Source organism: Oxyura jamaicensis, chromosome 30 (genome assembly GCF_011077185.1).
Source record: "Oxyura jamaicensis isolate SHBP4307 breed ruddy duck chromosome 30, BPBGC_Ojam_1.0, whole genome shotgun sequence".
Lineage (NCBI taxonomy): Eukaryota > Metazoa > Chordata > Aves > Anseriformes > Anatidae > Oxyura > Oxyura jamaicensis.
The window spans coordinates 496,452-511,798 of record NC_048921.1 but is presented as its reverse complement, the minus strand read 5'-3'; the positions used below and the strand labels follow the sequence as shown (position 1 = coordinate 511,798).

The 15,347-nt window shown below is 52.1% G+C and overlaps 1 protein-coding gene across 4 annotated transcripts in view; it reads right to left on the bottom strand.

Annotated features, from left to right (window-relative positions):
• Nucleotides 1–15,347, bottom strand: part of WIZ (WIZ zinc finger) — a 44,654-nt gene that overhangs the window by 10,749 nt on the left and 18,558 nt on the right. For 3 of the 4 annotated variants that reach the window (XM_035308712.1, XM_035308714.1, XM_035308715.1), the window contains exons 2-4: nt 14,283–14,343; nt 9,286–11,822; nt 8,680–9,039 (exon numbers count right to left, since the gene is read on the bottom strand). In XM_035308712.1, coding sequence (XP_035164603.1) covers nt 8,680–9,039; nt 9,286–11,822; nt 14,283–14,343 — 2,958 coding nt within the window. The remainder of the gene's footprint in view (nt 1–8,679; nt 9,040–9,285; nt 11,823–14,282; nt 14,344–15,347) is intronic. The other variant, XM_035308713.1, reaches the window with a different exon arrangement.

The following is a 15,347-nucleotide window of genomic DNA, read 5'->3' as shown; positions in this document are numbered from 1 at the left end:
CATTTTAGGAAGCTTCAAAGCCCACTGAAGTAGGCTGAGAACCCCCAGAGGCTCTGGTCTTTGGGCTGTAATGACACAGGGGATGTCGTTCAGACAGCTTTTGGGTGCCGAGGCAACACATCCCCTCTCAGAATAGGGGAGCGAAAAGCTCACAATAGTAGCCAATATCCCAATAACTCCAACACACCTGGAAAATCGGTTCTGTTCTGTTTGTTGACTCAACTTCACCCCACAGCCTGAAAAAGCGACAATGGAAAGACCTGTCTGAGAGATTTCATGCCCTCTTCCATGTCTGTAGCCCAGTTTGTGTGAAAACTGAGCTAAAATCTGGGCTAGAGAACAGTGTTCGGCTTCCTTCTGCTCAATTGCGGCACTGCACACCACCAGAAATCTTCAGAGCCCATGAGAAAAGATGGTATCAAGGACAACAGCCCGCTCTGCCCCCACATAGAGGAAGGAGGGAAGTGAAGCAGGAGGCCAACAGGAGCTTTTCAATAACCTGGAACTCAAGAAAGGAATCAAAAGACAGCAGAAAGTAGGTCAGGCAGCGGGTGAGCACAGAACAAGCACGTGGGGACACAAATCGGAAAGGCCAGCACAGGAGGAGAGCGTGCCCTGAGAACTGTGATGTGAGGAGGGTCCTCGGGGCACATTAGCTCAGGATGGGAATATTGTCACTTCCATCCCCTCCAAACTCAACGTGACACGGCCTTGAAGGGCCAGAGGTGGCTTTGAAGTTGGCCTCACTTCCATATGGGGTCAGGCACAGACCGCCAGAAGGTTCTAGCCTCCATTCATCTGCAATTAACAAAGCCAGCGTGGGACAAGCAGGACACAAGACCCCGTCCACAAAGCTTAAGCGTTTTGATTTCTTTTCTTTCCCTTTGCAGCACAGCAACCACAATTAACAAGAGAAAGCAACGCTCAGGATGGAAACCAGAGCTGCCTCAGAGCTGTGCCTAGGTCTTTGGGCTCAAGTCAAAGTGAAAAGGAGGAAACGAGGCTCAAAGAAGTCTATCTTCTTCCAGCCTTAGCTGCGCTGGGGGAAGAAATCGTCTCTTAGGGGCTCCTCTGGGAGACGACCACCCTCATCTTCTGTGCACAAAACCCTGTTGACTTGGTTTAGGTTTAGAACCTGAACTGGCGTGGTTGGGTTTGCATGGAATATTCACATGTCCCTATCCCGGATCCCACAAAATCAAGATTGTCTCCTGGCCTCAGCCACACTGGTTCTCACACCCAGGATGAGAAGAGCTGGAGGGAGTAATGCGGAGGGCTGTGCCTACTCGAGGCTCTGAGCAGACCACATTGCAGTCCCCACTGACACCCTTAAAACGAATTTTACAGCCCCTGACACTCACCCCCTCTCCCTTTTTCCTTGGTTGTCCCCTGGAAGGAGCCCCCTGTTCTCCACACGTCCTCTAGCCTCATGTCATCCTGATTAGGGTTGGAGCCAGTGCCTGGAGAACAAGGAAGACCAGTGCCAGACCAAATCTGGAAGAAGATCTGGAGGGGGAAAAAGAACAAAATCCAACCTGCTCCCAAAGGGGTGGGAGTCAGAGACAAATGCAGTGCTGCAGCACCTTCGTTGCCCTCCTTTGGGTGCATTCTCCTATTTTTTGATGATCGGCTTACCAGGGCAGAGATTTTGTTGGCTGAAAAGACAACTAAACCATCGAGCAGAACACTATATAAGAGTATACACAAAGAAGAGTACAAAAAGTACATAATAAATGCAGAAATCCAGGATGTAGTGAGATAAGGACAGAGCCACTGTTGGGAACGGAACAAGAAGAACCAAAGCAGTATCACCTCTGGGCCAACGAGATGAAGGAAATTGTTCGGGTCTACTGGGAAATAACCCCAGAGGACATCTGGCCTGGCCAGTGGTGGTAATCATCGTTCGGAGGAATTTGGTATGTTTCGTATGTTATATTTGGAAAGAAGTGGAGAAATGCTCTCTTGGAATGATTAAGTATTTTCTCCAAGTATCTGGGAAGGGGCTGAAGGCAACTTGAGTCACAGAACACTTGAATATCCTGAGTCAGAAGGGACCACAAGGATCACGTCCAGTTCCTGGGCAGCCCGAGAGTTAAACCATTTGTCTCAGAGCGTTGTCCGGATGCTTCCTGCACACCAGCAGGCTTGGGGCCATGACCACATCCCTGGGGAGCCTGTTCCAGTGCCCAACCACCCTACCAGGGAAGAACTTTTTCCTAATATCCAATCCAAACCTCCCCTGATACAGCTTTAAACCCAAAACCACCACCTTGCATCCTGTCACCAGATAGATCAACACCTCCCTCTCATCTCCCAGCTCAATTCCCAGATATCCTCAGCTCCTCATTCATTATGTCCTCCAGTCCTTTCACCAACTTCGTCGCCCTCCTTCGGGCACATTCTCCTATTTTTCACATCCTCCTCATGTTGCAGAGCCCTCACACAGCACTCGTGGTGAAGCTGATGCTGAGCAGAGAGGGACAATCCCTCACGTCCCCCAGTCAGCGATGCCATGCTCAATGCACGCCGGCCCATGGCTGACCGTTTTGGCCACCTGAGCACATCATTGGCTTGTATTGAGTCAAATATCAACACCACCGAGTTACCATCAAGCAAAATCCCCAGATCCCCATCGATGGCTGCACCCCAGCCTTACCAGCCAACCAGCCTTACACCATCCCAGCTGCAGAATCCGGCATTTGCTCATTAAATTTCTTACTGTCAGTGATTGCCCAGCGCTCTCGTCTCTTCATCAACACACCTTCATCAACAGCTCCTCCTAACTTGCATCATCTGCAAACTTCCTTGGTGTGCAATCAATGCCTGTGTCCAGCTCATCGATACAAACATTGAAAAAAATAAATAAATAAGCAAAAAAGGCCCCAAAATCAAGCCCTGGGGAGCACCACCAAGCAACCGGCCGCCAGCCTGATGCATCGCCCCATTTAGCACAACCCTTTGAGCCCAACCCTTCAGCCAGCTCTTCACTCATCGCATCGTGTCCACATTGAGCTGGACATTTTCTCCAGAAGGGTACCGAGAGAGTTTCAAAAGCTTTGCTAAAAGACAAGAAAAAACACATCTACCGCCTCTGTCCACCAGGTGGGCAACCTTGGCACAAAGGGACATCAAATTGGTAGGGCGTGACTTCCTTCTTTCTTTCTCTTTATGAGCGTGCATCGGCTTTGACCGATGACTGCGCTGTCTTCCAAGTGTTTTTTTCACTAATGCCCAGAGTAATTTTCTCCATAATTCTACCAGGCACCGAAGTGAGTCTGACAGGCCTGTAATTACCAGGGGCTTCTCTCTTGCCCTTCTTGAAAACTGGAAACCATTTGCTAGCTTCCACCTACCACAGGGCACCGACTGATGGTCTGTGCTCAGCAAAGACGCTTGGAAAACCCCCTGCAGACAAAGTTCTGCAGAGGATCTGGGGAGATGTGCCACCCCAAACCTGCTGCTTGTGCCTCCAGCCACTTCATGAAAACCTGTCTGAGCCTCCGAGCCCAGCGCTGCTTCGGCTGCACCAACAAAAACAAACCAGGGAAAAAACAGATCAGGAAAGGAAATTTAGGTCTGGCAGACTTTGCCTTCTGAGCCAGCAAGGGAAGCAAAGGGGAGTTAAATCTGGAAAAGGGGGAGAACAACAGAAGAGAACGGCACCAGGGCTGCAAAAACAGAGTGAGGGACAGAACAAGGTGAGGCAGGCTACAAGGAAGGAGAGCTGCAGGACGTTTTGGGGAGGATGCAATTGCCTAATACTTCCCAATGCCTGCCAAGAAGCGCCACGTGTTCTTTGAGGCAGCTGCCAATAGGTGGGGAGTAGGAGATACACAGTGTCTTTAGCAAGGCGAGATGGGGTTTAAGGAGGCAGCAGCAGCAGCTTGGGACACCTCTGCCCATCACAGCCTGCGTGGAAAGCCATGGATAAGTGCAGGGACCTCTCCAGAGCAGTTACCAACTCCACAAGGATGACTGGAGACAGCTTGAGAGCCAGCAGTCCCACAGAAAAGTGTGGAAAAAAAAGTTTTCAGGCTTTCAAGGTGTTCAAAAACTGAAACAGAGCAAATGCTGCAGCCTACTCCTACATCACAGCCCAGCCCGGGGTGGGTAAGAGCTAAAATAACCCTTCTGCTCTCCACAGCACCGAGGCAGGAACATGTCTGATTTGGAGTGCAAACACTTCAGGGAGGGCATTCAGACCTACTGGAAAGGGAATCACTAACGACTGAGGGAATGAAATCATGTCTGAAAAGGGAAAGATTTGATTTGTAGTCTACAGGAGAGCATCAGGTGTTGGTTTGGGTACCGTGGGTCTGCTTTGCAACAGCAGGAGGGAACACTGGTGACCCCCGGGGTCCCCCAACGTCTCTCAACATCCTGTTTTTGCTCCTACCTAAACACCCAACACTCAGTTCTGACCTGCGCAGCCAAATTCAGGTTCTTGCCACAGACCCAAACACCTACTTCCTCCCTTTGACTCTTGGTTTTGCTTAAAGGCTGGCTTGTTAGAGAAGCAGCCAAGTGTGCAAGACCAGCAGTAGCCACCCATCTCTCATGCTCTGCTTGTCAGGAGAGGAGCGGTTAAACCCACAGCCCTTTCTCAACACTGCTCTTTGGTTTGGCTGTGCATCCCACCCGCAAGCAGCTCTGGGAGGGGAGGCTTTGCCCCAGGAGCACCAAAACCATCCAAGGGTCTGCTCTTGCGTGGCACTGCAGTAATTTGGCTACAAGAATGCAACTGTGCTCATTGAATTGCTCTCCGGGCTGCAGGAAACAAAGCAGAGTCCTCCACCTTCGTTTCCCTTTGCACCCCTGTTAGAAACCACAAACCGCAGCCAAACCAGAAAACAGCTCACGACAATGCTCCCCAGAAAGGGGATCTTGGCACTCAGCAGTAGCACAACGGAGGGTTTCAGCCAAGAGTCTACTGCGGAGCTGCTTTCGAACATTAACAGCTCAAGATGCATCTTGCAACGCAGGCAGAAACCTTTTGGCAGCTCATGCTCCTCATTTGGTGGTGGTCAGGAAGGAAGCAGGAAGCGGTTTGCAGTGTGCAGGTGCTGAGCCACGAGCGATTGGCGCGTCCCAGCATCACCGCTGCCGTGAGATGGAGCCATGCATCCTCCATCCCCACTGGCTCGCTACAGGCAGCGCCGTGGAGATGCCGCTGACTTGGAGTGCTGCTGTGCCGACAAGATGGAAAGGCAATCTGCTGTCAGATGGGCTTTCATGCTGTGTGCCAGGAACGTGCCAGCATAAACTTGGTCGTGCCATCCCGAAGCATCCACACCGCCAACACGCGCCTGTCTGCATGGTAAAACTCACTCTGAACGCACACGCTATCGATCCCTGCTTTGCCACCTGCCACCATAGCTTGCTACCGGCCTGTACCTCATCAATATTGCTTAAAACCATCTATAAATTATGGAATTAGCATAAAACACAAGCAGAGAACGTTAATGCTGAGCAGGTGCCCTTAAAGAACAGCAGTTGAGATCTCAGCGTGGCTGCTAAGACCCATGAGGACACAGGGAGTTTGCTTGAACATCTCGCGAGTGATTTAAACAGACATGGGGACAGGTGGGTTCATAAACAGCCTGAAATCCTCCTGCTACAGACCCGTCACCCCCCTATCCCCAACCACAATTCAGTAACTGTTTGCTCAGCTGCTTTTCTGTGGCCAGAACAAGAGTTAAATAAATATTGCAATGCGACGAGTGCTGTTTCGTTCTTAAATCGGTTGCAACAGATGCTTCCAGCTCGTCCTGAAAGAGTTGCTTCAGACTCAAAGCAAAACAAGGAGGGGTTCAACTCGCAGCAAGCTATCACGCTCCTAGCTAAGAGGCTTCAATCCCCATGTCTGAGAGCGATGTCCAAAATTCTTCAGCTCCAGCAGGCTCGGTGTCGTGACGTCAGCCAGCTCTCCGAATACCCTAGGGTCCCATCAGGTCCCATAGACTTACATGCATCCAGCTGGAGCAGCAAATCCCACACAAGTCTGGGGATGGCAGAGAGTTTATTGTTTCTGTAGTCATGGTCCTCCAGCTCACTGAGCGTCCCAGGGCCCATCGTCAGTGTTACAGAGGCAGAGGCAAAGACGACACTGAACGTCTCTGCTTTGTCTACGTCCCCATTTGTGAGGTGACCAACCTCACCAAGGAAGGGACCAATGTTAACAGCGAAAGGAGGACCAGCGGTAACATATTAAAAAGTTTTATTGTCCTGCACAGTGCTGGCCAACTTCAATTCTAATTGGGCTTTGTTTGCACAAATTTTCTCCCTACAAATAGCATCCCCGTAGTCCTTCCATGTCACCTGACCTCACTTCCAGTGGCCACGCACTTTCTTTTTCTGCCAAAGCTCTGGAAAAAAATCCCTGCTCAGCCAAGCCAGCCTTCTGCCCTGCTTGCTTGACACCCAACATTTTGGGATTACCAGTTCCTATACTCTTAGGAAGTGCTGCTTAAAAATTGACCAGCACCAGAGAGCTGTACCAGGCTGGTGTTTTCCAGTAATGTCTCTTGCCCCAGGAAGGCAGCAGCTTCCCCATAGGTTGGGCCAGGTAAGTGTTTCAGCCCTCTCAGGATCAGATTTAAATACAAAAGCTCACCCTTAACACTGATCAATATCTCCAAGTGATCTGCCGTGCATACTCTGGTTGCCAAGCTCTGCACACAGTCCGAACCAGAGAGTTTTATGCTCTCATTTACTCATTTTCTTCACATTTGCTCCCAAAGACATGACTTGTAAGGAAACACAGAGTGAGCAAATCCAGGAGTGCTATTTAAAAGTGGATTTGAACTCTTGCTCTCTGTTTTCCAAAGCTGCAAGGCTGCTTGCAGGTCACACTCATCCAAGGCGTCCGCACTGAATCTCACACGGGTTTAAAATAAGCATGCCCAAGTCAAGCTCCAGTTCCCTGCTTTTACTTTCGTGGCCAGATGATTCTCAACCTGATTTCTCCCAAACACCCGTGCTGTGCCTCCATCCCATGCCTGACAGGGTGGGCTTTTCTCCCCTTGCCCCATCGTTTTGTAGGCAAATGACACGGTGCAACCACCACATTCAGAACACCGGAGTGTGGAGCAGCATCCATCCTTTCCCCTCGGGTCTAACACCCTTTCCGGTGACCTGGCTTTAGGTTGCAACCAGCCAGCTGGCATTTCGAGGCAACTGGAGATGGGCATAGTAAGGAGTGGGAGATGTTCCTAGCCCTGTGCCAGCATCACATGCTGAAAAGTTGAGTGACATTGCTTGAACCGATAAGCAAGATCGTATTTCAAGACATGCTCCTTTTTTTTTTCTCCTCCTTCTTAAACTTAACACTGGGGACATTTGATATTAGTTGCACTATGTTAAGAATTGCATTAACCCCCTTCCCTATGAGTGGTTTGTTATGGAAAGGTGGCTGTACTCTTTCTTCACCAAGACATTTCCACATTCCATTTCTACTAAATCCTGAGCCTGAGTTTTTAAAACAGCAGCACTACCTACAATGGTTTGTGACAGTGAATTCTGGGCACTGGCAGACCTAGCAATTGCTGAGTGATAGTCGAGGGCAGCAAGAGCATCCAGCCACTGGCAGGAGAAACCCAGCAGAGCCCTCCAAAAAGCCTCTCATTGGCATCAGCTGCTACCCTGGGATGGGAGCTATTCATCTTCCAGGGTCTGCCATGCCAAGAAAAGAGAGCTTGGGTTTGTCTGTGTTTTTATTTGTGTTCATTATGGTCAAGACTCGTTCCAAAGAGCGACCAGGCATGCAGAACAGACTGGAGAGCCGGGATTACAGGCTTTTTGATATTTCAATTAAAGACAGATACATCCCTGCAGCGAGAAGCCAACGTAGGATTGTGCTGAGCAGAACCTGAACAAGAAGCAGCTTTGAGGACTTAAAGGCACTACCAGAAGTGGCAGGTTTCCATAGGTGGTAATGGAATGCCCAGAGTTACTTTTTCCTAATGTGCAAGCAAGTTTTCCGTCTTTGCAAGAATGCTGTTGCTGCAAAGACTTTGTGCAAAGTCAGTTTTTTGGCACCTCACAGGGAAACCTGAAAGCTGTTTGGGATGGCCACTGCTCTGAAACCAATGCTCCTGTGTGAACAGTTTGGATCTCCACTGATGGAAGGAGACCAGCTCAGACCCAAATCTAAAATGTACACTTCCCCCCGCAGTAACATATGCTTACAGGAAACAAACAGCCGAGGGGTGAACACAGCTCCTCCTGCCCTCTGCATGGCCAAAGAGGAGGGTGACCACGCTCTGCTCTTCACCTCCAGCTGTACTCTGCCCTGCAATTTGCCAACATGCCAACGTGATTTGCCAACACACAAACCCTCCAGGTTTCGCTGATGGAAACCTCATTCTTAAACACGACACTTTTTACGTGACAAAGCCTGAGCATCCAAGCACAGCTCCCAGGCAGGAGTCAATCCCTCCATCCACCTCGAGATCTTTCATCTACCACATTTCCGTCTACTGCCCAAGAGCAGGATCAGACCCATCCAGCACAGCACGCGACCCATGGGGATGCATGTATCGACATCAGGTTGCACCAGCTAAACCATCCCCCATGAACAGCCCCCCTCCAATGAGGCTCTGTTCAACAGAAAGATGCAAGGCTCCGGCTTGGGATTATCAAAAGGGTTTCTGGCTCGCATGTGCGTTCAGGGACACTCACCGTCTCTGTAGGACTGCAAGGACTCATCTCCCCAGGATGGGGGGAACGGGGACAGAGGAGATCGTGGAACGCTGCACTCGGACATGGGGGTCATGCTCTTGCGGGGCACAAAGCCGTGCGCCTCTCGGCTGGGGGACGAGGGCTCCGCTCCCACCGCTGCCTGCAGCATCGGGTGCTCCGACGAGTTGGCCAGCAGCTCCTTGAGGATGTTGATGGGCGAGATGGTGAGCTCCCAGTTGGTAATACCAAAGTCCCTCAGGTGGGCCCTGGCGTGGCTGGAGAGCCCTGCGCGTGTGTCAAAGCCGGCCCCGCAGAACTCGCATCGCATCAGGCTGAATGTACTCGGGTCGAAGTTCGCAACTGCAGAAAGAAGGACAGACAATCAGCGGCTAAAACCCTGGATCAGGCCTTCGAGGGGAGCGTTATTCCACCCGACACAACTGTTCCCCGTCAGTTGGTGATGAGGACCGATGGAGCAGGGAAACGCACCGTAGCCACTGCCATACAGGCCAGCCACAGCACCATACGTACCCATCCTCAGTGGGGTTTTCTCAACCCCATCAATTAAAACAAGAAAATAGAAAGCACGGTGAATTGAATACATACTACCTTTTTTCTTCTTCTTTTGGAAGGAAAATTTTTGCTCAATAGCTTTCACTTCTTCTGCTGAGATGAAATGACGGACATTGTAGCTCACCCCCACCCTGTTGAGGTGGCCCCGCACGTGGTTCGCCAGCCCGATACCATTGTGAAATCTATCTGGGCAGTAGGGACATTTCCTCTCCTCGTTCTTCAGCATGGGCGAGTCGGAGTCCAAGAGGTCATCGAGCTCCAGAGGACCCTCCAGAGGAGAGTCCAGCAGGAGCATATCCAAGGGAAGAGGCTCTTCCACCATGAAATCCCGGGAAGGGAGCGCTGCTTTCTTCTTGAACGGCTTCCCCCGGGGCCGCTTCGTCGCCTTGGGGTGCGGGTTCACCTCCTCCAGGAGGACAAGGGGTACCATCATCCGCAACTGGTGCTGCTGCTCCTCTGAGGCTATCGAAGAGTCCGTGGCTTTCAAGGTATCTCTGAACGTCCTCTTGAGGTCCAAGGCAGCTTGAGGGATGGTGACAGGTTTGATGCTTCTGTTCTCAGTCAAGTCCGTATCTGGGGTTACGGAGATCTCCTCTTCCACGCTCCCCATGTCGTTGATCAGCATCCATTTGTGCCTAATGTCCTCCAGCCCCGTTGAGTGGCTCCTGAGACTGTCGCCTTCTGCTTCAAGGTGCCGAGCTGCTGCTTTTTTTTTCAGCTGCTGCAAAGAAAACTGTGAATAAACCTTGGCGGAAGAGAGGCCCGACAGCCCCAGGTTATTGTGCGGGGCAGCGTACGGAGCTGCTTTCCTGGCATGAAACCCTGATGACTGGTAGTCCTTTTTACTAGCCCCATTGCTCTTGTCGAGTCTCGGGTGGGTTAGGGAAAAACCATGAACAGCTTCATAATGAGATGCGCTTTCTTGGTGCGGCGGAGGGAAGAGCCGGTCTGCTTTGCCGAAATAATCAGTCTCTGCAAACCGGCCAGGCCTGGCCGGGCTGTAGGCATCTCGGCTAGTTCCTGGCTGATTGGGGTCTTCCTCGTATGGCTCCATGTCCCAGGAGAGGTGGGAGTGGGTGTATTTCATGTGCTCTTTGAGAATGTTCTCGTTGGGGGCTGGGAAGCTGCAGAGCATGCAGGTGCTGAGCCCTTTGCCGCTACCATGAGGTACCTGCACTTGCAGGGGCATGTGTTCATTTGGTTTGAAGTGTTTGTAAATGCTGTGCACAGGGCTATCCCGCATTTCTCCGCTGCCCGTGCTTCCAAAGAGATTCAGGCTCTTTGCCCCTTGGTCCTTCCTCTCCTTGACGTGCATCTTGGCATGCTGGACAAAGATCTTGGAGGAGTTTGTGCCAAAGACACACTTGGGGCACTGCAGCCGGGCTTCCCGGCCTTCGTCTGGAAACTCGTTCAGCTTCTGGATCTCTTCAATAATTTTTTCCCTGGATTCTTGGTGGAGCCTTTTGTGTTGTTCCAGGGATGTGGGGTCTCCAAAGGCCCATCCACACTCGTTGCAGCAGAACTGACACTGCCCTCCCAAAGCATCTCTGTCTTGGTCCCTCCCTGGTCCACGATTATGCTGAAGCATGTGATCCATCAAATGTTCCTTCTTCTTGAAGTAAATGCTGCACTCGATACATGTGTACACCGTAGGGTCCTCCTCCGGGCCCAGCTCCTCCTTCCCCTGCTCCTCTACCAAGACGCTGCACACGTAGGGCCTCATCTCAATGTCATAGGAGCTGCAGGGAGCGGGCTCCAGAGACATCAGAGGGATCCTCTCCACCGAGTCTTCAGAATTTACCGTCCAGGACTGTTTGCCAACGGCAAGGTCCGTGCCGAGCTGAAGACCCGGCTTCTGTATCGTCCACTCAGCCGCACCGAGCGGGCTGATCTCGCCCAAATCTGAGTCAACCACCAGCCCCTTCCTGTGGGACGAGGTGCTCTCAAGGGATTTGGACTTGCTGAGGACAGGGCTTAGCGTTTTTCGGAACACCGTTGGAGTCAGCGGAGGAGGCACTTCACGCACAGCCTGTCCCCGAATGGGCATGTTCGTTGCTACATCTGTTGGCTTGCTTATGTCTTTGTAGTGAGGACTTGGGCTTTTGTTGGGTCTAGAAATCCAGTCGACCCTCTGGATTCCCCTCTTGCTTTTCTCTAAGTGCTCTTTGCTGAGGCCTTCAAGTTGCTTTGGTTCATTTTTAAGGTATTTCTCTTCCCCACCACCAACTGGTACCCCTGCACAAGGGCTGGGCATCTCTGCTGCCACCTTGCTGGCGTCCAGGTCCTCGGAGTCGCTCTCCAATTCCTCGGGATCCACCTGCACAGTATTTACAAGCTGGGGATCCACTGTGAATGCCGACTCCTTTCCACACCGCATGTCCTTCGAGTCCTTCAAGCCAGAGAGTCTCTCTAAAGTGCTTTCTTCTCTGCCGTCACCTGCTCTTGTCTCCAGGGAAGAGGTGTCCCAGGCCACACTGCCAGACACGGTCATGTTTCGCAGGTCCAAGGAGCTCCTGGCATCCGTTCTGTACAAAGCCTTCTGGAACTCTAAATGTTCCTCGTTCGTGGAGCTGCAAAATAAGTTTTGACAGTTATTAGCTGGTTAACGGGACAGCAGGAATGTTTCCACCTCCAAAAGGCCCGTCGTGGAACCAGGGTGTTATGGCATAACAGGGTGGGGATTTCACGGTGACTCCCATATCACCCCAAACATTAAGGACTTAGGACAAAAAAGAGCCAAGGACTGTTCGGCCCTTCCCACCCTCCTTTGACCATGTGCAGCTATAATCAGGTCTGCATCTTCTCCTGGGCTTGCTCCAAGCTCATTTCAGTCCTGGCTGCATCTGCTGCCTACGGTGGCTCTTCCACATTTGTGGCGGGCACAACAAACAGTAGCATCCTCCTGATAGAAACTTCAATGTTCCCATCACCACATCCTCGATTCCTGCCCTGGGCCAGAAGTCACCTTTCCCTTGGTCCATCCCACTTTTGCTTCCCCTTCCCTTTTTCCCTTGCTAACGCCTTGGGATGCCAGGTGCTTGGGCAACTTACTGCCTTTTCACCCGATTCAACAGGGATATTTGCTCTTAGCAATGACATTTGTTACTAACAAGCCAAAGAACAGGCCACTGAGCTCTCCGAAGTTGCATAAAAACAGAGTTAAATGCCAACATGGATCATACCAAAGGTCTCTGGGACCAAAAGATGATTTGTCCCCATGGTTAAATCCAAGTCCCTCTCTCTGCAGCAAGGAGTGGGAAGTGCCAACCATCATCTGTCTGTCTTCCCCATTGCAGATAGCCCAAGCCACACTAGATCAAGGTGGTTCTTCCCCATCTTCCTCCAAACCCTCAGCAAGGATCCCATAGCTAGCAAGATCTCAAACATCTGGACAACAAGAGCCTCAACAGAGGCATTGGGTGGCCCCATGCCACCCAACAGGGTGCTATGGGCACCACCACGGCACCAACGATGTGTTGGGTCCTGGAGAAGGGCCAAGCACGCTTGCGGGCAGACCTGAAAGTCCTCCATGAGGGGTTGGAGGCTTCTTCCAGAAGAAAAAAGGGACACGCTCAAGGCCAAGAGACTGCAACAAAGGCACCTGATGTTCTCCAAGATGCCCCAAGGGACTGGAGACATCTGTATGGGACCAGCAGCAATGAAATGGGACCTCCAGGAAACCCAAGCCCTTCTACCAGGGTGGTGGCAGGCTCACTGAGGAAGCCAAGAGCCTCGAACAGCACCAAATCACCACATTTTGGCTTCTGAGCTGGGGTCCAAACAATCCAGCCGCCCCAGCCTCTCCAAAGAGCAGCCACGACTTCAAACTTTGACCGGAGCCAAAAGCCCAATGCCGGCAGAACCCTTGAGGCTCCTCTGTGTTCCCATCCCTTCCCCGAGGATGCCACCCGGCTTCCGACCTTGGCGGCTGACCTGGCATCCGGCTTCTCCCCTCCACACAGCAGCCCTGGTGCCAGAAGGCCACGCCCTGGTCCCTGCCCCCTGCTAAACCATCCCCCGGGAAGAAACCTGCTGGACCGCGGAGCCCGACACCCAGAGGAGCCCGGTGACTCGAGACCTCGTGCGAAGTGCTGCTCTGGGCCAGCTTTAAAACACTATCTCCTGGGTCAAGTTGTGCTGCCGGGAGAATAAAGCACCTTTGTTGGAGACAGCAGAGTGGCCAGCTCCACCTGACTCCTATGCTGCTTCCCTCTCTCCAACTTTTTTAAGCCTCTTTATTTCTAAGAAAGCAAAGTTTAGGGGCGAACCGACTCTCCCACAACACTGTGCTCGCCCTTCCAGCTCCAATCTTTCCCTGTTTTTTTTTTTTTGTTTTTTTTTTTTTTTGAACTTGAGAGAAATTGCCGTGGACAGGAGGACGGGCTCTCTGTTGTCTGTGGCGTGGTATCAGGGAAATGTGATTCCCATATGCACTGTAAACCCTGCAAACATTATTAAAAATAACTCGAAGGAAACTGCTGGCCCAGGAAGGATCAGTCAACAGCAGATACTAAAATAAGCCCATTAAAACGTGCTGGGCATTGGCTGGATTGCTAAACAGGCTAAGAGAGAGTGGTTCTCACGAGGAGGGACCCAGCCCTTTGCTCTGCACAAGCCTTGGACTGACACCTCTAAATCTGCTTTCTCCAGCGCGCTCAGAGGTGTTTAGGACACCCGTTAAGCAGCTTGGGGACGCCCACGCAAGCACCTCCCTCCCAGCACCTCTTCCCCTTGCACCAGGAACAGCCCCAGCAGCGTGCAGCAGAACCGAGATGCTCCGAGGGGTGATGTAGGGCAGGAAGAATGCACGGTGGGCTGGTGGGACGCAGTCAAATGAGACTAATCGGTGTTGCTCTGTAGTGGTGGGATGGTGCTGGCTGGCTCTAGAGGGACCTGGTGACACCCTTGGTGGTGGGACAAGCCCCTTTGGGGACAGCCAGGTGGATGTTTCAGGGCTTTTTGTAACTGGAGTGCTGTCAGCTAGGGGAGATGGGCTCCTGGATGCTCTGCAACATCCCCTGGGCACTTACCCGAGTTCGGTCCTGTGAGCTGGGGCTGGGACAGCACCGGAGAGGGCAGGATCAGGCTCATCTGCAACAGAGAAAGCTCCAAGGTCAGTGCCCAAGCGAGGCTTCTTCAGCACAATTTGCAATAAATGTGGTTTATGCGTTTAGAAAAAGAAAAGCTTTCCCAGCAGATAAACTCCCCTCTGCTCCTGCTGCCCTTCCTTCCCTCCTACAGCCGGGTCCGGATTATGGGAGGATTTCTGAGCCACACTTAAGAGGGTTTAATCCCACGTGCAACTATTTGATGTATAATCGGTCCTGCAGCTAAGCAGTTTATAGGGAAGATGTGCACGCCTCTGGCTGCGTTCCTGCCATCCTGGCTCACCGGAGCGACACCTGGCAAGGTTGGTTTTGTCCTCCCTGCAAAGGAAACCGCGACCCACCAGCTCTACATGTGGGGCTCGCCAGCCTGGTTTCTTCGGGTGCCCAGGACGGCGCTGAGAATCATCTGCGGCTTGGAGGAGCTTTGCTTTGCTCTGGCATTGCTTGAACACCGGGGATGGTTCCTGTGCTAAATGACACACCTCCAACCCCACTTGCAAGAAGATGCAAGGCAGGGTCGTGCTTTCAGCAGTGACAACGAGCAGGAAAATCCTCCCACTGAGTTACGTCAGGCTCAGATGCACCTAGATCAGCCCCGCAGAAGGGGGGAAAGCCTTTGGCGACGTCCAAGGAAGACACGTGGATCAAACCTTCCTGGCCCAGACCTCGTGAGCAGCGAGGGGAGCAGGCACAAGCAAGACTTGCTGGCATGTTGTGGCTACAGAGCCGATGTTGTCCCCCTGTCACCAGGACCTACTCTGCCACGCAACGCCCAGGAGAGGGTGGTAGCTGTCCCCGACTTCAGGATTACTCCTGGAGTAGCCACGGGCTCCGTGGAGCTCAGGGCAGCGTGCCAGGGTCTTGCTCCTCGTTGTTTTGCTGCTGTGCACAGCCCAGATGCCTGCTTCCCCCTGTCCTGCTCCAGCCACGTGTTGTTGCTACACCGCCCGTCCTAGCCGTATGGAAAGCAAGGACTCACTCGTTATT